Source organism: Macaca thibetana, chromosome 6 (assembly GCF_024542745.1).
Source record: "Macaca thibetana thibetana isolate TM-01 chromosome 6, ASM2454274v1, whole genome shotgun sequence".
NCBI classification, from domain to species: Eukaryota; Metazoa; Chordata; class Mammalia; order Primates; family Cercopithecidae; genus Macaca; species Macaca thibetana.
Window position 1 is genome coordinate 175,539,158 of NC_065583.1, and position 25,451 is coordinate 175,564,608.

The 25,451-nt window shown below is 59.3% G+C and overlaps 1 protein-coding gene across 3 annotated transcripts; it reads right to left on the reverse strand.

Moving 5' to 3' along the window:
• Nucleotides 1-90: 90 nt before the first annotated feature.
• SLC6A19 (solute carrier family 6 member 19) lies at nt 91-25,239 on the reverse strand. Of its 3 annotated transcripts, XR_007726742.1 has the most exons (13): nt 24,894-25,196; nt 16,044-16,184; nt 14,398-14,535; nt 12,658-12,839; nt 11,617-11,727; nt 11,120-11,232; nt 8,666-8,794; nt 8,407-8,563; nt 6,266-6,470; nt 5,793-5,952; nt 3,734-3,896; nt 1,063-3,345; nt 91-1,032 (listed from the first exon to the last, which is right to left on the reverse strand). XR_007726742.1 is itself a non-coding variant. In XM_050795179.1 (12 exons), exons 1-12 carry the CDS (start codon nt 25,093-25,095, stop codon nt 3,142-3,144), a joined length of 1,905 nt encoding a protein of 634 aa, XP_050651136.1. In that variant the 5' UTR covers nt 25,096-25,239; the 3' UTR covers nt 91-3,141. The 3 variants fall into 3 exon arrangements, 2 of the variants coding, with proteins under 2 accessions (XP_050651136.1, XP_050651138.1); XM_050795179.1 differs by having other exon boundaries at nt 91-3,345; nt 24,894-25,239; XM_050795181.1 differs by lacking the exon at nt 24,894-25,196 and adding an exon at nt 17,887-18,363 and having other exon boundaries at nt 91-3,345.
• Between the last annotated feature and the right edge of the window lie 212 nt (nt 25,240-25,451).

Consider the following 25,451-nt stretch of genomic DNA (forward strand, 5'->3'; position numbering starts at 1 on the left):
GCACCACCCCCAGCACCATGAGGACCATTTGCAAGGACAGCCTCATGATTTTTGTTGTGGACACCAGGACTCCCAAGACTGAGGCATATTTTAATTGTTTTACATTTCTTCTTATGTTTTATTTAACCTTTTGATCTTGAGATACTTGTAGATTTTCACTCCGTCACTGTCAGAAACAGCTCAGATCAGATTGCACGCACCCAAAGCCCGGATTCACACAGGGATCCTCTCGGCCGCTCTTGGGAGGCCGGGGGCTGCCCTCACACCCACTGCTGCCCTCGGGCCACTGGGCAGGACGGGGTGACAGGTACCCACTGTGTGTGGGGGCAGGGGGCTGAGGGGTGAGTCCTCTGCTGTGCTCGGGGCACCCCCGCCCGTGGGAGGAGGGTTGATGAGTTGACACCGGGTGAGTTCAGCTCTAAGGAGCTCCCCACAGTGCTCCCTGGACTCTGGAGCTCCCCCCTGCAGATGCTCCTGCCAGGGACAGGCCAAGGGCTCCCAGGCCCGCAATTTCCCAGTTCCACTGGACACTGCGCCCTTCAACCGTGTAGCCACAACTCCAAATCCATGAGTCCCAGGGCAGGGGCCCAGGTGGACACATTTCTGGAAGGTTCTTATTTGAGTGAGAGGAAGTGTGAGGAAAGAAGATGAGAAGAGCTGACTGGCCTCCGCCGCGAAGGCACGGGCCTGAGCCATGGCCTCCTCAGAGCCAGCCTCCAAAGCCAGACCCCCAGGAGGCAGGAGCTGGACCTGCCGTCCCCACCATCCCCTCTGAGGTCACTGGCTCACTCATCCCTCTACGTCTGGACAACAGTAACTTTTAGGGTGAGAATATTAAATAGAAGGGATTTATTTAGAAACGTATACTTTATGCCCACAAAACCTGCATTTCTACCACATTTACAGAGACATTGAAACCTACGAAACAACGCATGAATCAGGAGATGTAGAAGAGATGGGAGCTCCCACCCAGGGTCTTATGGCAGGCACACCAGGGTACACCAGTGGACGCCAGGTCACACCAGGGCACACCTGTGCACACCAGGGCACACCAATGCACACCTGTGCACGCCTGGCTGGGCCTCCTAGGCAGGTGCCACAGGGCAGCATATTAATGGGGCACTGATGGGAATGTTCTTGACTGAGGGCCAAAGAGCAGGAAAAGATGAAGTGAGACCCTGTTGAAGTCATCAGCAGGCGAGCCCCTCAGTGGCATCACAGCTGGGGGCAGAGGCCGTGATGTTTCCTCCCCACACCTCTGCTGCTGTGGAGTCTTGCCCATCCCAAGGCCCAGTGACAGTCAGCAGGGGTGGAAGAGGCTGGTAGGAGGATTCAGTGTGTGCAGTCACCGCTGGACTGGGTGCTGTCAGTGTGTGCAGTCACCGCTGGATGGGGTGCTGGAAGGGACGAGTGTGACCAGGTTTCTGTGAGTGGAACATCACACCAGGACACACCAGGCTTTCAGTCCTGCCCATAGGAATTCTCAGAACATCAGTTTAATGTAAGCATCCAGATTCTTCCATGGAAAGCAGAGGTGACCTGTCCGTTGAAGCAGATGTCCCAAGTGCCAACTGCCTGTGGCTGAGATGAAACGTCGAACCCCAACGGGGGCCCATCCCGTGATGGGGGCAGAGCAGGTGCCAGGCTGGGCTTCACTGAGTGGCGCAGGGGCTGGAGGCTTCTGGGGACTGCATGGTCCTTGAAGGTGCCCTGGACACATAGAGTGCCCAAGGATGGTGCCAGGGTCGAGTTACCCTGTAACCCATCTTTTCCAAAGGCTGGCTAAAAATTCACACAGCTCATGTCCTCTGAAGAAAATGCACAGAGTGGTATTTGCCTTGAATTATGCCAAGTTGAGTTTTATTTAACTGCTCATCTATTTGTGGTGGTAGGAGCAATGATTAAATGGCTGGCATTCATTAAGCCAGGAAATGGCCAGGATGCAGAGACTTGGCAGAGGCCGACTGGAGGCATGGCTCCGGACGATGCAGCCAAGTTTTCTCAGAATCGCCAGCAACTGCCCGCTCTGGCTTCTGAGAGGCTGCTCCCGATCGAGGGCTACGGGGCCCTGGGAACCCCCGGGTCAAAGGTCAACACCAAGGGGAAGGGGATGGGTGGGGGTGGGCAGCAAAAGTCGCTCCCAGGAGCCCAGACAGTAACCTGTGCTTTCGTCTCCTGCCATCCACAGAGAGGAAGCACGGAGGTGTCCCCCACCCCGGCTGCAGCTTCCGCTTCCCCTGGGCATGTGCAGGGTGCAGCACATCCCCAGTGGTCTGCTCCCCAGGCCTCTGCACATGCATCCTGTGTCTGTGGCAAGGACGGACACAGAGGACGGCTGGGCCCTGAGTGGCAGGCATGTGTCCCATCGATGTGTACGCACACATATCCACACGTGTCTGTATGTGTACATACATACAGGCATGCACAGATACACACATGCCTGCATATGCACACACATGAGCATGCGTCATACACTTATACACAACACACATGTATACACAAACACACACCCATGTACACATGCTCACATATACACATCACACAGGCATGCATGCACATATACACATGTGCATATGTACATGCATGCACACACACGCAGAACACACGTACACACAACTGCATGCATGTATATACACTCACAGGTATACATGCACACATGCATGTGGACACCCATTATACAAGCACATGTGTGTGCATGTATACACATGTGTTCACACATATGCACACCACACACAACACAGGCATGTAGTCCATATATACATGCATGCACACACATGGGCAGTAAATATACATGTACACACGTGCACACATGTATATGAATACACACGTGCACATTCACACCGTGACCATACATGTACATGCACACATGACATACATCCACACACATGGCACATACATGTACAACACACTCGCACGTATGTATATGCATACACACATGTGCACACTCAGTGTCCATACATGTAGATGCACACATGACACATATCTGCACACATGGCACATGTGTATAAAATACAAACACACACATGTGAGGATACATGCATGCTCACACACATGCAGGTGCAGCCCAGCCCCCACCCCACAGGTCTTGCCGTTTCCTCCTTCCCTGACACCAGTGTGTGGCATGCCGTGGGCTCAGCCTTCTCAGTACTTCAGGTCCCCGTTCATGGAGGCTGTGCTCAGTGTGCTCACCAGCCCCTGACGATCCCCTGGCTTCTGGCAGCGGTTCCTGATGAGCTTGTAGATGGCATAGCTGGGGATGGTGAGGCAGGGCACTCCAGCCACAATCACCACCACCGCGTACACCCAGTTTGGGTAGGAGATCTTCTGGGATTTGGGAAATTCCTCCTGGGGAGAGAGTCCCATGGGTGAGTAGGCACCTCAGGAGCCAGCGGGGTTCACTTTGGGGCAAAGGGCCCTCGCCCCTCGCCCCATGACTCTTACCTCCTGTCCTGTGGGGTGGGCAGGTTGGCCTGGGGCTCCTCCAGCTTTCTCTTTCCCCTGCCTTCCAACTCCCAGCCCACCCACCTCCCTCCTGGGATGGCATGACACGCTGGTGTCAGGGAGGGGGAACGAGCAAGTCGATGGAGTGGTGGCTGGACTGCACCTGAGTGTGAGCGTGTGTGCCCATGTATGTGGCTGTGTGTTGTGTGCATGTGCCATGTGTGTGGATGTGTGTCCTCCTTTCCCCTTTCCCGTTCCTCTCCCCACCCCAGGCGATGGCCTGGGCACTTACGTAGCCAGGATCCCAGATGCTGTAGGTCAGTTCCTCACTGACTTTGACCACAAAGAAGAAGAGGAAGATGGTCAGCATGAGTAGGGGGCTGATCACGCGCCACGTGACTTGCCAGAATATGTTGGGCTTGTGGCCAATCATGAACTCGATGTCCTTATTGAACCTGCCAAGGTCAGAGACAGCTGTCGCTGCTGCTACCAGCTGGGCTTCAACTCGCCAAGCTTTCTGTGCATTCTGCTACCTGAACAGATGGCATCGTGCTGCGAGGTGCCCAGCCTCCCCTCGCCAGGGCCCCATCCCTCACTCCTGCCCATGGGTGCCTCCTCAAGCAGAGCCGTCTGTGGGCACGGCCAGCAGCTGTCTTTGTCCTATGACATCACCAGCCAGTGCTCGATGGCAAGCCCACGGTCAGAGGTGCCCCGCCCACACCCACGCCTGAGGTGGTCACCGGTGCAGAATGGGGGGTTGGAGGAGGGAGTGCCGCCAGACACCCGCAGCCTCGCCTTCCTTAGCAGCACCCTGAAGTTGGAAAACCCCACACCTTCCCCACCCTACGGCTCAATTCTCATCCTCTGCTGAACCCTCTTCTGCACAAAGGAGTTTATTGTCTGCAGAAATCAGGATGGAGCAGGCGGGAGGTTACACCGAAGCTGGTCCCAGGCCTGCAGTGTGGAGGTGAGTACCCTTGGTCCCTGTAGAAGCATGTGAGGAGTAGCTGGTCCCACATGTCCCACATTTAGACGGTTATGCACCTCACACCCGGCAGCACCAGCCTGCAGCTAACCCACACGTCAGGCCTAAACATTCTTTGACAATACCTGTGTGATGTTAGAATAGCATGGCCAGCGTGCCGTGTCCCTCAGCCTTCTCCATGGCTCCCCGGGGCTGGTGCGAGCTCTGTCCTCACTCATCCAGTGCTGAAGAGCTTACTGCCCTTGTGTCCTGCAAACCCCACTGCCAGGGACGCAGGACAGGTTTCCCAAGCCAGGAGCCTGCAGGGCTGTGCCTGATCAATGTTAACTGAGTCTGTCCAATTATTTCTTCTTCCTCTTCTTCTCCTCCTCCTCCTCTTCCTCCTCCTCCTCCTTCTTCTTTTTCTTCTTCTTCCTTCTTCTTCTTCCTCTTCTTCTTCTTCCTCTTGTTATTCCTCTTCTTCTTCCTCCTCCTTCTTCTTCTTCTTCTTCTTCTTCTTCTTCTTCTTCTTCTTCTTCTTCTTCATCTTCTTCTTCTTCTTCCTCTTCTTCTTCCTCTTGTTCTTCTTCTCCTCCTCCTCCTCCTCCTCCTTCTCCTTCTTCTTCTCCTTCTCCTTTTATTTATTTTTTTTGAGATGGAGCCTCACTTTGTCACCCAGGCTGGAGTGCAGTGGTGGGATCTCCCCTCAACACCTCCTGGATTCAAGCCATTCTCCTGCCTCAGTCCCCCGAGTAGCTGGGATTACAGGCATGCATCACCATGCCTGGCTAATTTTTGTATTATTGGTAGAGATGGGGTTTCACTGTGTTGGCCAGGCTCGTCTCAAACTGCTGACCTCAAGTGATTTGCCCACCTTGGCCTCCCAAAATGCTGGGATGACAGGCGTGAGCCACCGTGCCCGGCCTTGTCCGATTATTTCTAAAGTTGTGGTGGCTCCGACCAAGAGTCCCTGTCTGAGGCTCTACCACACTACTGGAGCCTCTGTGTCCCTAGAAAGGCCTGGAGCGCCGGGGACATAAGGCACTCCCCACCCCCCAGCACACACAAGGAGCATCTCTGGCCATGGGCCCTGCAGCGGCCTTGAGCATGCAGCTCTGGCTCTCTGCATGGGCACCGCCAAGGTCTGGGCTCCACCGGGCTTCCTGGCTTCCAGCAACACGGAGCTCCCATTATCGGCGGGCCAGGGCCCTGCTGATGCCCTCTGCTCCCGCCAGGAGAGGTGTACACCAGCCTCTGTGGCCAGCCGAGGCCCCAGGTCATAGACTCTCCCTCTGTACCCTGAACACGGCCCGGGTCCTCCTCACAGGAATGCCCTGTGACCTGGCTTTTCTGCATTAGAGGCACCGGTCCCCACTGTGGCCCCTACCTGTCCACACCGTACACGTAGACCACAGCGAACATCTCGCAGAAGGCAATGGTGAGCAGGGGAATGGAGCCGGCGTAGCTGTCCAGCAGGGAGAGCCAGTACTGGCCGGAGTTCAGTGTGAAGATGAAGCCAATGAGGAATGTTCCCAGGCAGATGATGCCTGCAGGCCGGGTGGACAGAGATGCTGACACCCCCAGGGCTGCACACACGGCCAGGGGACAGAGCTGCCCACACACCTGGGGTCTGCACACACAGCCGGGAACAGAGCTGCCCACACCCCCAGGGCTGCACACACGGCCGGGGAACAGAGCTGCCCACACACCCAGGGGCTGCACACACGGCCAGGGGACTGAGCTGCCCACATACCCAGGGGCTGCACACACGGCCAGGGGACAGAGCTGTTCACACCCCAGGGGCTGCCACCCCACAGGTGGCACCATTGCCATGGGGACCCCACCCGACTGCACACGCACCTGTGAGCACCTCCTTGGGCCACTTCGGGGGGATGACTCTGAGGTCCTGCAGGGGCACAATGACGCCCTCCATGTTCCCAAACATAGATGACAGCCCCAGGCAGAAGAGCATAGTGAAGAAGAGCACGGACCACAGTGGGGACACTGGCATCTTGGTGATGGCCTCGGTGAAGACGATGAAGGCCAGGCCTGTGCCCTCCACACCCTGCACGGATGACACACAGTCACCAGGGCCTCTGCCCCCCATGGACTCCCTCTCCTCCCTGCCCGAGGTTTTGTGCATCGCCAAGCCACGCAGCACGGGGCGGGCAGGTCTGAGTTGTCATGAAATAGCTAGATCTTATCTTTCAGGCCCAAAGTGTATTTTCAAAAGCTGAACTATGCATCACGACCAGCAAGTGGATCCCATCACCAAGCGGCACTCAGAGCCCCGTTCCGCCCACAGACGGGCTCTCCCAACACAGGGAGCTTCTGAGACCTCACAGCCCACACAGCCCTGATCCAGCGCGGCTGAGCCGTGTACACGAGGTGTTACATGAGTCGCCTGTTAATAAATGCATGCCCTGGACGTGCTTGGAAGTCAAGTGGCCGACGGCCGAGTTAGAGCAGGCTGTGACCACAGACAGGCTCTTGGATAAGAACCACCAAGGTGCAGCCACCCGGAGGCCCCATGGCTGACCTTCTGCTCCTGTGTCTGGTCCCAGACCATCACCGAGAACCAGGCCCCGGCCCATCACGGTCCTGGTGATCAGCGGTCCTGGCTGTGGAATCTCGGGAGGCAAACCTCCACCCATGAGGCTGAGAGACCTGCCCAGCTCAGTGGGGCGCCCTGCAGGGTACTGGCTCAGGGATTGGAGGTGGGAGGACTCAAGGACCCACCCGAAGACAGGGTCCTTCATGGCCGCTTAACACATCTATGTGAGCTCCAGGGACAAGAGTAACCCCTTACACAGCAGGACATGGCTTGTGGAGGGCTCTGAAGAGTTTAAAGGAAATTGTCAGAAGCAGGCGGCAGCACGTGCATACAAGGCACGCTGCTCTTCAGTGCAGGGTGGGAGGTGGGAGGAGGTGGGAGGAGGTGCCAGGATGGAGGCGCCGACCTGTAGCAACTCTGGTGCTTCTCAGAATGGCACTGCCGAGGGCAGCCCTGCCAGAAGATCGTGCACCACGGGGTTTCTTTCTGTGGCGTTTCTAGAAAAGGCAGGTGGGCAGAGCAGCAGAGGGGGTGCCTGGGGCTGCCAGGAGTGGGGAGCAACAGCAAACGGAAACCTTGCGGGCACGGACGGGGTGCTGCACATGGCTGTGCAAGGCACTGCAAATGGGTGAATTTCATGGTGCGTAATTATACCTCGTTAAAGTTGCTTTTAAAAAAGACATTTAGACCAGGACGGCCCTGCTGGGTCCCTCCTGCCTGCACATCCTGCACTTGGAGGCCTCCTGCAGTTGGTGAAACAGGGTTGAGAGAGGCCGCGGAGCCCTCTGCCTGGCTCCAGCTGGCACGGAAATGGCTCGCTCTGCCCAGCTTTCTCCCCACGGCCACTGGAGTAGCAGCGCTGGGTCCTGAAGTGCCTAATGCCCGCAAAATATGGGGTGGCTCCCCAAAAGAAAACTGCATAATTAAAATCAGCAAATGTCGACCTTTAATTGTAGCAGCATCTAAACTTCATTAACTATGGAAAGATTATTCGAAAGCACTCGTCACATGGAGTATCCTCAGTATCAGCGTGACTGAGACGTGCCAGCCGGTCCAAAATAAAACCTGTCCTGGTGGCCTCACAAGTTCAAAAACAGCTACACAAACTCTTTCAGTGTTGATAGAAGTTGTTACATTACAGATGGTCCCAGGGAGTGTTTTGTGTGTTTGATGGGAAAGAATGCAGGGGCAGCCCATGGTGTTCCCTGGCTCCTGCCTCTGAGCCTCTGCCTCTGAGTGTAACAGGAGCCTCAGAAGTGAAATCTCATGGCCTGGCAGACACCAGCACCCCAGACGGAAGAGCCCTGGACACCAGGCAGAACAGACAGTGGGAGCTGGGCCTCCCAGCATCTGTGTCCTCCACAGGCCAGGGGCCCAGGGGTGGCCGGACTCTGAGGTGCCAGCGAGGGGTGTCCCCTCCCTGCCTCGAGCTCCGGAACGGGCCTACCTCCGAGAGGAAGGAGTTGATGTCGCAGGTCTGGAACGCCAGCTGCGCGTAGGCTGCGGGGTTGGAGGCGTTGCACTGCCGTTGCATCTCCGCAAAGTTCTCCTGGGTCACGTTGCCTTCAGGCAGGTCGAACCCGTTGATGAGGGTCAGGATGTTCCTGTGGGTCAGATCGAGGCTGATGGCCTGCTGGGGCCAGGGAGGCCGGGAGGCTTCCTGGAGGCGCATCCCAAGGCACCTGGGTGGTGGGACGGCCACTCACGTGCTGAAGCAGTCGTCATAGCGCTGTGTGGCGCGGAACCCGATGATGGAGTAGACCACAATGGCCGCATACACCGACGTGAAGCCGTTGATGATGGACACGATCACCGAGTCCCTCTCGCAGTTGTTGCTGCAGACAAGACCAGTGTCATGGCGGCTGGCGATGAGGCCCCGGGTCAGGACACAGCACAGGGCAGCACCCGCGTCCCGCCCAGAGCGCCAGCCCCAGGAGCGAGAGGCTGAGCCACTGAGTGACACAGGAAGGCAGCTGGAGCCCCTGCTCCACTCTGAGCAGGCTCGGGGGATGCAGAGGTGGCCCCAGGGCAGTGCCTGGTCCTGCTGACCTGGTCTCAGCTTAGGGGCTGCCCGGGGCTCTGACTGCTCCTGACTCCCCAAACCACTCTGGTTATAGAGCTCAGGTCTCTTCCCTCCCCGTCTCATGCCTGCGGTAACTTCCATCAGGCCTCTAGGGACAGCTCCAGGCCAAAGACATCACACCCGCTCTCCCCAGCCCCCACCCTAGGCGTCCTGTCCAGTTGCTCGGCCGCTGAGACCTCACCATTTCCTAAAGGCACCCTGTGCTCAGTGTGTGCTGAACTCAAGCCCCAACCTCTCTGACCCAACCCAGCCAGTTCACTCCACCCTTCCTGTTTTGGCTGATGCTGACACCATCCTTCCAGATGCTTCCATCAAAAGCTGAATGTGTTAGCCTCAGGGAAATGCCAATCAAACTGCAGTGAGACCTCACCACATCCCTGCTGGGATGGCCAGAAACAAAAGTCAGATGATAACAAGTGTTGGTGAAGATATAGGGAAACTGGAGCTTCCTACACACTGGTGGGAATGTGAGTGGAGCAGCCACTGTGGAAAACAGCCTGACAGCTCCTCCAAGGACTGCACACAGAGGCCCATATGACGCGGCAACTACACTCCTAGGTGCACACCCAGGAGAATGAAAGTGCATCCACAAAAATGCGTACACGGGCTCATAGCAGCATCACTCACGATAGCCAAAATGTGGAAAATGTCCACAGATGGATGACGCACAAACCGTAGTCCACGCACACCATGAAATATTGCTGAGCCCTAAACAATAATGGCGCTCTGACGCCAACTGTGATGGGACGAGCCTTGAGGATGTCGTGCCCCATGCAAGGATCAGACATAAGGCTGTGGCAATGTGGCCACGCCATTCGCAGGAAATGTCCAGACCAGGCACAGCCACAGAGGCAGACAGCGCATCAGTGCTCACCCAGGGCAGGAGGACAGGGCACTGGGGAGCAGCTGCTCACATATGTGGGGCTTTTGCTGATTGGAATGTTCTAGAACTGGACAGTGGTGATGACTGGCTTCACAGCTCTGTGAATGTACTTAAGACCATTGAACTGGGCACTCCAGATGGGGGAATTGTGTGGTATACAAGTTTTCTGAATAAAGCTGTTATAAAAATAATTCACCCTCAGTTCCACCTCAGCCACTCCACAAAAAACCCTCAGTTCCACCTCAGCCGCTCCACCCAGTGCTCGCACAATGACTCCAGGGTCCTTCCTGTCCCTCCAACATCCTCTCTGCCCCCAACCCCATCCTGCACGTGCCTCCAAGTGCACCTCTCTCTGCACCCCAGCCCTCCCTGCCTGGGCTCTACACCTGCCAAGCCCCAGCCACGCTCCAGCTATGCCCTCCCTGCCCAGCCCCGCCCCTCACACCCAGGCCCCACCCCCCCGCCCAGGCCCTGCCCCCTTGCACTGAGTGTCCCCTGTGTCTGACTCCAATCGCACCTTCCCAGCCTGGAGGGCCACCCTGACCCCTAGGAGTCCTTCCCTCACCCCCAGCCCCTTCTGCTCTGAAATTCTGGTCACTGCACACAGGACAATTTCTGCGCTTGCTTGTCAACCTGCAGAGCCGCAGGTCACTGAGGGCGGGCCCTGATGCACCCGGTTGGGCACACAGTAGGTGCTTCATAAATGCAAGTGGAAATGAACTGACACCAGCTGTGCTCCTCCCAGACGCTGCTGGGGACTCCAGGGTATGCACAGTGGCTATGTGGGGAAGGGGCAGTGGAAGATCAGACCGGTCAGGGACGTGGAGGTCGTTGGGGGCGCCACATGTCTGGAGGCCTGGGATGCTCAGGGGTGGGCTGGGAGCGATATGGGCATGAAGGAGGGAACTGGGGAGAGCATAGGAGAGGCCCGCACCAGGCTTGCGGAGGGACGGGTGTGGGGAAAGCTGCAGGCCGCGGGTTCCTGGCCATCCTCGAAAGGAGACCTGCCCCTCCTCCACACGCTGTACTCTAGACTCAGCTCACATGGTCCCTAAGCATGAGGGAACGGGCCCATCGGGGCTCGGAGGCCCCGGCCACACAGCCACAGAGCACTTTCCACCTTGTCTTTTATCCTCCCAGCAAGATCCTCCCAGGACTGAGAGGGAAACTGAGGCCCGCCATGCCCGCACTCACTGCACGGAGTTGTAGCTGGAGAAGGAGATGAGGCCCCCGAAGGCCAGGGAGAAGGAGTAGAAGACCTGTGCACCCGCGTCCAGCCAGGTGACCGGGTTGGCCAGCTCCGTGACCTGCACCACATGGAGACCCTCAGCCACTCGCGGTGTGGGTGGGGCCATGGGGACCTGGGAGGGTGTGGTCCCAGGGAGGCTGGGGAGGGTCAAGGCTATCGGGGTGGTCAGGACAGGCCACGGTCCCCCTGGGGTGGCAGCTAGTTCCTTCCCTGTGGGGACTCCGTCAGCTCACAGGGCCAAAGCCACGCCCCCAGGAGCTGCCCTGGGCCCCAGGGACAGGCCTTGCCCTCGCTGGCCCTGTGGACCTCCTCAGGCCTGGGACTGGTCGGGCAGCAGCCTGCCTGTCCCCATGGGTGAGAGAGCTGGTATTGAGGCTGGCGGGGGCACAGGGCAGCCAGGCCTCTCCGGGGGTCTGGGCCCAAGGCAGCCTTGCAGACTCACGTTGGGGGTGAAGAGGAAGACGATGCCATTGGTAGCGCCCTTCAGCGTCAGGCCTCGGATGAGGAAGATGGTCAGGACGACATAGGGCAGCGTGGAGGTGATGTACACGGCCTGCGGGGGGGCGGGGCATGTGGGATGGGCAGGGAGGGGGCCGGGCATGGGGGAGCGGGGCATGTGGGGAAGGGGGCCAGGTGGATGGTGGGCGGGGCATGTGGGAAGGGTGGGGAGGGGGCCAGGCCTGTGGGGGGGCAGGGCATGTGGGACAGGTGGGGATGGGGGCAGGGGCTGTGGGGGGCAGGGCCTGTAGGGGGCCGAGGATGTGGAATGGGTGGGGATGGGGTCCTGGCCTGCAGAGTCCGGTATGTGGAATGGTGCTAGGGGGGCCGGGCCTGTGGGGGTTGAGGCATGTGGGGAAGGGGGCCCAGGACTGTGGGGGGTGGGGCATGAGGGACCGGTGGGGGTTGGTGGGCAGGGCCTGCGGGGAGCCGGGTATGTGGAATGGGTGGGGATGGGGGGCAGGGCCTGCAGGCCGTGGGCATGTGGGATGGGGGTTGGGGAGGGAGCGGTCCGGGCCTGAGGGGGCGGGGCATATGGGATGAGCTGGGAGGGGGTCAGGGCCTCACAGGCTGCTGGCCCACCAGGAGAACGGGCTGGCTGCTCTGGACCTCGCACCAAAGATTCCCATGTAGGGAAGATGGAGCCTCACTCTTCCATTTCCACCTTCCTACTTTATCATCATCATTGTCGTCGTCGTCTCTTTCCAGTAGTTTGTATTACTCCTACACAACGCTAAGTGTCGTGTGGGCCAACGCCAAGTTGCTGGGGCCCCAAGTCTGGTCATTTCGGGAAACCCAGGGCAGGCAGGGCCCCTCCCGCGCAGGCCAGTGAGCCAAAGGGCAAAGGCAGCTCTCTTGGTGGGGTCTGGGGAAAGGCGGAGCCCGGGACCCCCAGAGCTGGGTTTTAGAGTGCAGCCAGCCGGATGCAGGGCTGCCCACACCTGCCCTCTGGAGCACCTGCAGCCTCGCCGGGCCCACGCAGTACCTTCCCGGTGGTCTCGATGCCGCGGATGGTGCACATGTACAGGACACTCCATGCACTGGCCAGGCACAGCAGTGTCCACCACTGGATGGAGCCCGAGTCGCTGATGGACGTGGAGATGTTGAGCGTCACTCGATACCAGAAGTAGTCCACAGGGGAGCTCCTGGCACACTCGTCCACGTACCCTGGGGAGAGGGCCATTCATATACCTCAGGGTGCAGGTCCCCCAAGGGAGAAGAATGGAAGGCCCTGAGCTGGAAGAAATGCCAGCTGCTCCAGAGGCCTTGACACCAGTGACACACCCACATGTGCACATGAACACAGGCACACATGCTCACGTGCATGCACAAGCACACACGCACACAGCACACACGCACAGCTGCCCCCTCGCGTGCACATCTGGTACATGTACCTCCACACCCCACACATGCACGTGCACACAGACACACGTGCTCACATGCACGCACATGCATGGACACACAAAGCACACACATGCACACAGCACACACATGCACACAGGCACACTTGCTCAATGCATACACATGCATGTACACATACAGCACACAAGCGTGACTATCCTCACGTGCACATCCGGTACATGTACCTCTATACCCCACACATGCACATGCACACAGCACACATGCTCATGTGCACACACATGTGTGCACACACATTGCACACACAGGCATATGTGCACACACAGCACACATGCACAGCTGCACCCTTGCATACTCATCTACACACACCTGCACACCCCACGTACGCACACGCCTTTGTGAGCACACGAGCACACATGCCTACACAGGTGCACTGGTTAGAAGGCTCCAGGCCCAACGTTCAGGTGCACCCTGGGCCTCACGCTGCTCCCTCTTCTCTGTGCAAGTCTGGCGGCCTCAGAGCGTGTGTGCTCCTGGGCTGGGGCCCTCGCCTGCAACTGCCCACTCCACACACTGTCACCACCGTGGGCCTCTCTGGGCTTGTGGAACCACCCTGAGACCCTTCTAAGGAGGAAGTGGTCTAATTCCAGAGGACCCCACACCCCCAGAGGCAGGAAAGGGCCCCGACAGTCCCGGAGTGCAGTGAGGGTTGCACGTGAGAGGACTTGTCTTATTCCGACCTGAGGGGCCGTCTTGCTGGCCTCAACAGAACAGCAGCATGCAGGGAAGTCCCGCTGGCCCCGGGGTGCTGGTCAGACCAGAAGCCGGTGCTGACCAAGCCATTCAGGCCCCGGGGCCACTTGTGAATCGCCGTGAGCTGACTGCATGTCACACGTAGAGGGTCTGTCCCCTACGCTCCCTCCCTGGGCAAGAGGGTTCTGGAAGGGCCGGGGTGAGAGGGCAGTGCAGGGCCCACATGGGCAGGACAGACCCACCTGTGCAGAGCAACGCAGGGATGCATGGGGCGGGAGGCGGCAGTCCTGACACCACGTCCCTTCCTGGAGAATAGGGAGCAGCCTCCCAGCAGCCCCGGACTCCAGGCTGGTGACCACGGGCCCTCAGAGTGGGCACAGCCCCCGCTGGGCTCCCACACTTTCCTCCAAGGGCCTCAGCCTCCACCACACCCCCGACAAAAGAGCCACCACTTTGAAGGCCTTTTCTCTCACGCTGCCATTTTCTGATGCCCTGTTGCCTTGGGGCTCTGGTTTCTGCCACGCCTGACCTGAGTTTCGTGAGGTCATGTGCCTGCGAGGAGAGGCATGGCAGCCCACAGGTGAGGCGGACAGGGCTGCTTGCAGGGGCTCACCTGTCTGGTTCTCGTTGAGCGGGCACTCGCTCCAGGGCAGAGGCTCCTGGAAGGAGTTGAAGAAGTACCACATGATCCACGAGATGATGGTGTTGTAGTACAGGCCCACCATGAAGGACACGAGCATGGAGGCCAGGCCTGCAGGGAGGCTACTGCTGAGGCTTGGGGCCGAGGCACGCCCTCCTCTGGCCACCCGTCCCCACTCTGAGCAGGAGGTCCCAGGGCTGGCACAGGGTGCGGCCGGGATGGGCTGCCCCAGAATCTGAGGGGCAGACCCAGTGCGGGCCGGGATTGTGCAGCTGATGCCGTGGTGCAGCCCGTACACGCCTTCCCGGCTCACACCTTCCTGGCACATGCCTGCTTGGCTGGCCCCAAGCATGGGTCTCACCTGCCCAGTGCAGCCTCCAGCAGGTGCCTCCAGGCCACGGCCTTGGCAGAGAACTTTTGATGTACCAGTAGCCTGGTTGCTGCCTACAGGCTGAGGGGACTGCCCACTTGGCCCTGCCCCAAACCAGGAAGCCCCCGTGCCCAGGACAGGTGGGTGGGCTTCAAGAAAACCTTCCCTGTGGAGGACTCCTGAGAGGGGAGACAGCAGGAACTGCAGAGGGGAATCTTCTCAATTATTTGGGGACAACTAGGCAGGATGGAGAGTGTGCTGTGTACTACAGGCTTTATCGAAGTTTCAAACTCAAAACCAAGTGTGTGTTGAGAATATGTGAGTGTGAGATGGGTAAGAGAGACGGAGGGAGAGACACAGATGGGGAAGAGAGAGAGACACAGCAGGGAAGAGACAGAGAGAATAGGAGGGGGGAAGAAAAAAAGACAGAGAGGGGAATGAGAGCGGGAGAGAGAGTGGGGGGAGGAAGCGGGGGGAAGAGAGAGAATAGGAGGGGAAAGAGAGAGCGACAGAGACAGAGAGAGAGGAAGAGAGAGAGAGGAGGGAGGTCCTGGAGACTCAGGAGAGGGCGTGGGCACTGCCCTGGGCCTGGAGGGAGGCCTTGGAGACTGAGGGAGAGGCCGGCATGAGGGTGTGGGCTCTGCTTCAGGCCTGCAGGCTTCTGAAGGGCAGGTGCTTCCTGGACTCAAACCCCTTTCTGGAGTGGACCCTGCCCTTTCCTCCTCCGTCTTTCACCGCCTGCCCATATTCTGAGGCCTTAATGAGCCGTGACCTCTTGGTGAGGCTGCACTGGGTCTGCTCCTGGGCCCCAGAGCTTATAAATGAATGACTATGTCTGGGGGTGTCGGTGCTGGGGACCTCCTCACTAGATGTGGGGGAGTGGACACAGGAGGCTGGGAGGGCAGTGGCTGGCGCCCCCTCCTGGGCCCTGGGCTCTCACTGAGCGCCACCCTGGGCAGGGCTTGAGGGGTCACTCTGCTGTCCAGAGTCTGGACCCTCCTGGGCCCTGGGCTCCCAGGGACTCGGGCAGCCTCTGCTGGCCTGTCTGGTTCCTGGTGACCAGGAGTGGCCTGGAGTTTCCAAAGGCCTCCAAGAGGAGATGAACCTGGGACCTTTGTTTCACCAGACACAGACAGGGAAGGCGGAGCAGGGGCGCTAAGACCGGCAAGGCGAACCCTGGGCCCAGGTGGAATGGCTCCACGGCAGAGGGGACCCCTGGGCCCGGGTGGAGCGGCTCCGAGGCACTCACCTACGCCCTTCAGGGCGGGGTGGATGGAGCTCCACACGCCCAGGCTGCCCCGCCGCAGCCGTTGCCCGATGGCGAACTCCAGGTGCAGCAGGGGGATGCCCTCCAGGACCAACAGGATGAGGAACGGGATCATGAAGGCTCCTGCAACGGGAGAAGTCCGCCATGCCTGAGAGCTGGCCCCAGGCAGCAGGAAGGCCTCCCTCAGGAGCAGCCATTCACAGCACCCTGCAGCCCCTGTGGCTGGCCCACCGGGGGTAACAGAGCTGAGATGGAGCAGCCAGTCCATGGGATCAGGGCCAGAGCTGACTCCACATTCTGGAAGCACTGCTGGGCAGCTGGCCTTTCCTGACCATCACACAGGCTGAGGCCACCTGTGGGACCTCGGGACGTTGTGGTCGTTAAGCGAGGTGTGGTCCATGCCCCCATGTGCACTGACCAACCTGCAACCACAGCTACTGCCTGTGAGTCGACCTCCCTGCCCACCCCCTGGCAGTCCAGGAGTCCCACGGAGGAGCTGCTTTTGCCTGTCCAGCCACGGGCTTCCAACAGCAGCGTGCCCGCCCCTGCCCCACCTGTGCCGGCTGCACCTGCCACGTCCTTCTTTGGCTTAATGAACGTTCTGTGGATTTGGCATGCCTGTGGGGAGGGACTGTTTTCTGGCAACCATGTGTGGCCTCAGTGGGGTGTTAGGGTTTAGTGGGGACCGTTCTGGGTCTTAAGACAGAGTTCTAAAGATGGACCTGGGTCCAGGTGCTAGTTACATGGCATTGTGAGTGTCTTTAATACCACTGAACTGTACGTGTACAAATGATTAAAATGGCAAATTTTACATATATGTATTCAGTAACAATAAAAAATTGCAAAAAGAACTACATTGAGACATTTCTGCTTCTGCTGTGACAACAGTTTTGTCTTATGGTGGATCTACCCACCTCCGCTCTGCTGCCTCTTTGCCCTAAAAGGACAGCTTCAGCCATCATTCTGGGGCTAATTCTCTAATTTGGAACAGTGAAAAACCACCTTTGACATATGATGCTATTTAATCTTTGTGAAATTGTAGCCATTCAGTCTGGGCTAGAACTGTAGCAGGAAAGTGGGACTGTCCAGGCACTGAGAGCGATCACTCATGGTCTAAACCGAGGGCCACTTTTAGTGTTTCAACTGGCTGGAGAGTTGTTTGTTTGAACATTGGTTTGAACTGGATAAAAGATAGGGATGTGCTGATCCTGAGAGGAAGCCACGTGGCTCCTGCGGTCATCAGGCGTAGAGGCTCAGAGTCAGCCTGGGACTGGGAGAAGAGATTCAGGAAAAATCGCAGATGCAGAGGCTCAGAGTCAGCCTGGGACCGGGAGAAGAGATTCAGGAAAAATCGCAGATGCTTAGAAGGATTTCACACTCACGTTTCCTCATGTCTTTAAATTCTGTCTCTTTTGAAAAACCAAAGCTGAAAAGCATAGGTTGGCTTCCTCTCAGAGCTCAGCACCCGGAGAAGGGGCCTGGCCGTGCCCACGAATTCCACTCGCCCGGCCAAGCAGGCGGCCCTGACCGCTCCCTCTGTGGGTGGACGCACAGCCTCCCAGCTCAGCCACAAGGCCCCAAGGCTACACACACAGGATGAGCTGCAGCCACTCCTGGGCGTCGTGACAGTGCCCAAGGTGCTTGGCAGAGGGCGAGGAGAGACACGACCTTGGCAGGACTCCCATCCAGCCAGGGCAGCGTGGACACCGGTGGGTCCTTCGCCCAAAGGTGGAAAAGGACGAGGGTCAGGGAACAGGAGAGAGGAGTGCAGGCCACGGGGCCCGACTTCCGAGGCTGGCCTGACACCACGCAGTGCGTCTCCTACCTGAACCCGAGCACCCTGCTATGGGGACGCGGAAGCAGCTCCCGTCGCACCTGCCCCAGGCTGGACGGAAGGCCCGCGCTGCAGCCGGGGTGAGCACAGCGAAGCCGACAGCCTTTGGGACCTGGGTCAGCAGCTGCAACAGCGCAAGAATTCCAAACACAGCTGTGGCTGAAGGGCCTGGGGGTGTGCAGGTCCTAAACCCCCATGAGCCTGATCCCAACCTGGGTCCTGTCTCCTGGGCCACCTTTCCGTCCCGTGGTGACTGACCCTGAGAGGGAGGGCTGTGGGGCTGCTCACATGACACTGGGGTCCCAGCAACAGCCCCTCCTCACGCTGCGTGTCCCTGGGGCCTCTCAGACGGGATGTGTGACCCGCCCGCCTGCACCCGCCCCACCAGCAGAACCAAGCCCCCATCAGCCTCCCGTCCCCAGGCCGGGCTCCCTCACTCTCCTTCCCCACACACGTGTTCCATTTGTTCTTCTCCCACCAAATCTCTTAAACCCTGAGCTCCCCCCATTCCCTCCCCATTGCCTCCCTTCCCCGACTCAGCCACTGTCTCCCCAGCCAGCAGGGCCATGTCAGACCCCAAACTACCATCCTCAGGGGATGGCACTGCACGTGTGTGAGAGACAGAGACACACGCACAGACAGAGACACACGCACAGACAGAGACACACGCACAGAGACACACGCACAGAGACACACGCACAGACAGAGACACACGCACAGAGACACACGCACAGACAGAGACACACGCACAGACAGAGACACACGCACAGAGACACACGCACAGACAGAGACACACGCACAGAGACACACGCACAGACAGAGACACACGCACAGAGACACACGCACAGAGACACACGCACAGACAGAGACACACGCACAGAGACACACGCACAGACAGAGACACACGCACAGACAGAGACACACGCACAGAGACACACGCACAGACAGAGACACACGCACAGAGACACACGCACAGACAGAGACACACGCACAGAGACACACGCACAGACAGAGACACACGCACAGAGACACACGCACAGACAGAGACACACGCACAGAGACACACGCACAGACAGAGACACACGCACAGACAGAGACACACGCACAGAGACACACGCACAGACAGAGACACACGCACAGAGACACACGCACAGACAGAGACACACGCACAGACAGAGACACACGCACAGAGACACACGCACAGACAGAGACACACGCACAGACAGAGACACACGCACAGAGACACACGCACAGACAGAGACACACGCACAGAGACAGACACACACAGAGACACACGCACAGAGACACACGCACAGAGACACACGCACAGAGACACACGCACACAGAGACACACGCACAGACAGAGACACACGCACAGACAGAGACACACGCACAGACAGAGACACACGCACAGAGACACACGCACAGACAGAGACACACGCACAGCACAGAGACACACGCACAGACAGAGACACACGCACAGACAGAGACACACGCACAGAGACACACGCACAGACAGAGACACACGCACAGACAGAGACACACACACAGAGACACATGCACAGACAGAGACACACGCACAGACAGAGACACACGCACAGACAGAGACACACGCACAGACAGAGACACACGCACAGAGACACACGCACAGAGACACACGCACAGAGACACACGCACAGACAGAGACACACACGCACAGACAGAGACACACGCACACAGAGACACACGCACAGACAGAGACACACGCACAGAGACACACGCACAGAGACACACGCACAGACAGAGACACACGCACAGACAGAGACACACGCACAGACAGAGACACACGCACAGACAGAGACACACGCACAGAGACACACGCACAGACAGAGACACACGCACAGAGACACACGCACAGACAGAGACACACGCACAGACAGAGACACACGCACAGAGACACACGCACAGAGACACACGCACAGACAGAGACACACGCACAGAGACACACGCACAGACAGAGACACACGCACAGACAGAGACACACGCACAGAGACACACGCACAGACAGAGACACACGCACACAGACAGAGACACACGCACAGAGACACATGCACAGACAGAGACACACGCACAGACAGAGACACACGCACAGAGACACACACAGACACAGACACAGACAGAGACACACGCACACAGAGACACACGCACAGACAGAGACACGCACAGAGACAGAGAGACACACGCACAGAGACACACGCACAGAGACACACGCACAGACAGAGACACACGCACAGACAGAGACACAGAGAGACAGAGACAGAGAGGGAAGCAGGGAGAGAGGCAGAGACACACACAGACATACAGACACAGAGTCACAGAGAGGAAGACAGAGACACGGAGAAAGAGACAGAGAGACACACACACAGACAGAAACAGAAAGAGACAGAGAAGGAGAGAAATAGAGACAGGGCGATGGAGAGACAGAGAGAGAGAGAGGAGGGAGGGGTGGGTAGAGAAGGGAGGGGTGGGTAGAGGCGGGAGGGAGGAGCCAGGTACTGGCAGCCGTGACTTCCCTACTTGCCCCCTGCCAGCCTTTCTCACTCCTCCCTCTCCCAGTTTAACACAAGCCTCTTCTCTCTCCTCCTCCCTCTGTCCACCTGGTGCCTGCCCGTTGGGTGGAACAGGGCCCTCTGGAGCCTGAGGCCTCTATCCCCACACAGGTCCTGGCCTGTGCACAGGTCCCTCTCTCTGAGCTGGGGCTCCAGGGACAGGTTCCTTCAGAAGCAGGAGCTGTAGGTGGGGAATTCCAGGAGAGCCAGGTGTGTAGGGTGGGCTGCCGGGATGCTGGATTCATCGTGAGATGAAAGGCAGAGGGGAATGGTAGCCAGGTGTAGGAGATGCCCACCAGCGGGTTCTCTATGGGAGGGGGTGGGGGCTGCAGGCTCACCTGCAGGGACACCCAAGACCTCAGCAGGGCCTGCTCATTGGGTTAAAATAAGAAAAGATTCGCTCCTCCAATTTTTTTTCCCAAGAGCTTGATTTGAAACTCTTCCAGACAAAATTACCAGGGAAAAAGCAAGTGCATGATCCCAAACGTCCTCCATCTCCTCCCTTCCCTCCACTATGCCCTAACCCTAAATGCTTGGGTCTTCCTACCACTCCATCTCCATTGAGAAAACTCCTACTCAGCCTTGAAAACCCCACCAGGGTGTCCCCTCTTCTGAGAGTCTCAGTTGTTGCCCTTGCTCCTGGTGGCTCTCCTTTCTGAAAGTTCCTTGGGGCAGGAGACCCTCAAACCCCCGACCCCTGGGGTTCAGGCTCAGCATGGAGCAGTGAACAGAGAGGACTGGGGGGCACACACCCACTCTACCCCAAACGCAGCCCGGAGGCAGCCAGGGCCTCCCTTGCTCCCAATGAAGGGGGCCGTCCTGCCCCAAGAAACTGAAGGAAAGCCAAGCATTCTCGACAATTAAAGCCACCAGAATATGAACATTTGTCTTTTAAACCCAGCGACTTCTTCCTAGTGTGGGGTGAGGCGCAGAGGAAGGAGCGAAGGAGAGAGGGCTGCTGGCGCCCAGACAACACCGTGTGGCTTCACCTCATGGGGCAGTGCAGGGCTCCTGGATGTGGTTGCAAAGGTCCCTGGAAACCAGGCCTGTCTGCTGCGCTGCAGACGTTGGCTCACTCAGGTGGAAGCAGGTAATGGAGAGAATGGGGTGGGGAAGGGGGACGTGGCCAGATGGAAAGCAGCCAGAGGGAAAGAGACACTGAGCACAGACAGACACACAGTTCCTCCTGTCTGTCCTGAGTGGGAAACCAGGAGAGGGAGGAGCGGGGAGGAGCGAGCTGCAGTTCTCACGCAGGCACTAAGCTTCCCCTTTTTTCTCTCTCCAGCAGGTGGTGTTTGTGGCACCAAGTAAATGCTGCCTGGATTTTTGCTAAGAAATAGCTGTAGACCGACTCAGGGAAAAGCTGACCCCGGGGCCAGGTGCTGAGCAGCAAAGAAGAAACAGCCGGAAACAGCTGTGCTGGGGCCACACGGTCCTGGAAGGGGCGGCTCCTCAGGCTCCCGCCTCTCTCACGGGCATCGTCACTGGTCACTGCCGTGTGTGGAAGAGCTGGGGGGCAGCCCCTGAGGGCTGTCCACCCCAGCTGTGGGGTGGGCTCTGTCAGCAGCCACTGACGGGGACACACGGGGCAGCCGAGGCCTGGACAGACTCAGGGGGGCGTGAATGCATCTCCGCCTGGGCCGCTGGCACTGTGGGGCCCCACCGTGGGGACGTGGTGCTCCCAGGTGGGGGTGAGTGGGGTGAGCCCTGGCTGACCACGTCTCACGGCTTTCGGTTGCTGTTCCTGCACACCCGCCCCCCACCTGAACACCGCCCTAGGGGGGCTCTGCCATCACACCCGTTTCCCAGGTGAGAACGCCCAGGCACAGCGTGCCCTTGAGCTGGCTCAGGTGAGTGGTGGCTGCGTTTGGAAATGCCCTTCCTCGGGAAAGGGTCCCTTGAGCCTGCCCAACTGGCACAGGCTCTCCAAGGACGGCAAAATCTGTTAAGACACAGGAGACTCGGAGGCGTAATGGTTTTCAACCTCGAAGGACAATCCCAAACACTCAGGAGGCTTCCAGGAGGGAAGCCAGGAGGACCTGGCTGCCTGCTTCCCCTCGATTTGGTCTCGATGACCCGCATAAATTAGGAAATCTGGTGTCTGACACGGCGTGCATGCTGGAGCCCTCACTGAGATGCACAGAGAGAGGGCGCGCTGTCTGTGGATGCGGCCTCCCAGGGATGCTGCCTGCTCCACTGTTTTGGCGCCCACGAGGCCCCCGGAGCCGGAGGCAGGGACCCTGTGTCCCCGGGTCCTGTCAGCTGCCTCCCTGAAAGCTTCCTGGCGGCCGAGCTGCAGCCCCGATTAGATTCACCAGGAGACGAGTGCCCTGGTGGGAAACCCAGTGGCCTGCAGAGCCGTCTCCCATTCTCAGGGCCCTGCCCTGCTGGCCTGAGTCCCTCCGGCTGCAACGCAGGCTTCAGCTCTTTTAGGCCGGTGGTCTGGTGTGTGGGGTCCTGGTCGGCCCCCACAGCGTGACCAAAAGGCACAGGGTTCCTCCAGGCCGGGGGCACTGCCAGAACCCTGTGGAGCCACCTGTGATGTTGCAGCTGATGGGGGCCCAGATGACAGTGGCCCTCAGAGTCTAGCAGGTGACTTGGTGGCCCAGCAGAAAGGCCAAGTCAGTGGCAGCTTGTCTGGGGTCTGGGGAGAAGGGCCTGCTGGTGTCCACCCCAGGAACAGGACCGTCTGAGACCCAGCACATCCCAGAGCCCGGCTCGGCCCTCCTCACCTGGGCCTGCCTGCCTGGAGCCCGCTGCCCACACCTGCCCACCCCAGCAGCTCGGCCCTCCTCACCTGGGCCTGCCTGCCTGGAGCCCGCTGCCTGCTGCCCGCACCTGCCCACCCCAGCTTGGCCCAGGGTGTGGCGCCAGCATCCGCTGCTTGAAAGCTGCTCACTCCCAGGCTCCACCGTGCACAGCGGCTGGTCTCTCAGTGTCAGAGTGGGGACTATCTGAGGTGCTGGGAGCCCCATCAGATTCCCACCCAAACCTACATCTTAGAACTTGCCCGTCTGTGCAAAGACAAGTAACTTCCCAGGCAGGCTCGGGCAGTCCCACCCCCTCCCCTTCCCAGGAGGCATACGTCTGCTCCTCCGTCCCCAGTGCCTGTGGCTCAGTTTCTCCTCCAAGCTAAACAAACTTGGGGTGTGGGTCAGAGCACGGATCCTCCCCACAGGACAGGGCCCTGGGGGAGGGAGTGAGGACAGTGGCCAGGAAGTCCCTGAGGCTTTGGTGAGCTGAGACTTGGGGACTGTCAGGGACTATAGCATTGCAGTGGCCGAGGACCCCGCCCTGCCTCCAGTGGGAAGTGCCGGCTGGACCGGAGGCTCGTGAAGCGCCCGCCCCCCAAGGCCATGATCAACTCCTCGACAACGCTGGAGGCAAAACGGATTCAGGAAAAGCCTGTCTCTGTTTTTCTTTAAAAACCTTCCCATCACAAAGCCCGTGTGAGAGACAGCAGCTCTCCACGGTGAGAAAAAACAGGGCGCGCCGAGGCCGGGCTCTGAACGGAGGCTGAGACCCCCACGCTCTCCACGGTGAGAAAAAACAGGGCGCGCCGAGGCCGGGCTCTGAACGGAGGCTGAGACCCCCACGGCCCACCACAAACGGCCCCAGGGCAGCAGGAAGCCTGTTTCCTGAGGGAGCCCGGCCCTTCTGGACCTTCCACCGAGAAAGCAGCAGGTTTATGGGGGCAGCAGCTTCGGGGTTCGCCAAGCCCAAGGCCGAGCCCAAGTGTGGGGTCTTACGTGCAGCCCCCTGCCGGGCCTGGGAGCCACTTCTCAGATGCTCAGGGCCACTGAGCAGGAGCACAAATGTCACCTCCATGCTAGCAGCGGCCATGCACACCTCGGCCCCAGGAGCCAGAGGAACGAGGAGCACCAGGCTTGTGTGTCGGAGGGGCACAGCGGCTCCCTGGCCTCCAGGCCCAAGTCCACAGGCTCTGGCCACCAGTCTGCTGCTGTAGGGTCACCTGCCCCCAACCCAGCTACCTCCTCTGCCCCCTGCACTGGCAGGTGCCCGCCTGTGGGGCTGGGACGAGAGGTGATGCCCAGGAGGGCTCGGCCCTGCGTCCTCCGAGGAGGGGCTGTACCGGGAGAAGCAACCTTTCCCCGGCCCCACCCTCGGGCCAGAACCTTCCAGGACTGCCAGTCTGGAACTCGGGGTCCTCCTTGGAGCCTCACACGAAGCCCTGGGGCCGTGCCGGCCAGGCCCATCTCCTCACCAGCAGCCTAGGAACTGGGCACAAGGGCAGGTGGGGGCCCCAGCTCCCCCACGCCCTGCGGCTTCTCCTCTCGCCTCTGTGCTTGGGGAGCCAAGGGTCTGGGGAGGACGTCCGCCCAGGGTCTCTGCGTGTGTCTGAGTTTCCCTGGCCACGGCCTGGCCCACAGCCCCGCCCGGCCAGCCTACCTCCTCCGTGGCTCTGGCACAGGTAGGGGAAGCGCCACACGTTGCCCAGGCCCACGCAGAAGCCCACGCAGGTGAGCATGTACTGTGCCTTGTTGTCCCACTTGGGCCGGGAGCTGGACTCCTCCTGCTCGATGGTCTCCAGCTCAGCCAGGGACGGGATCCGGGCGTCCAGGCCGGGGTTGGGCAGCGTGAGCCTCACCATGGTGGTCGCTGGACGGCTCTGCACACAGCAGGCAGGGCAGAAGCTGGAGGGCAAGTGGCCGTGGGCTGGGAGCCGGGCACTTTATAGAGAACCTTTGGCACCTCGCCCCACGCACCTGGGCAGAACGGAGCCAGTCGTCAGCAGATCTGCAGGGTGCGTCCGCGGAGGGACTGTTAATGCCTTATCTGCAGAGACGCCCAGCCCTGGGGCCAGCAGAGCCACCCACTGCCGTCGGGCAACCGGAGGCTGCTCCGTGGCGCTGGCCACCCCTCCCCCTGCACAAACGCACACAGGTGAGCCGGTGCCCCCAGGGAGGAAGAACTGAGGCAAACAAACAGGACACAGGACGCTGGCTC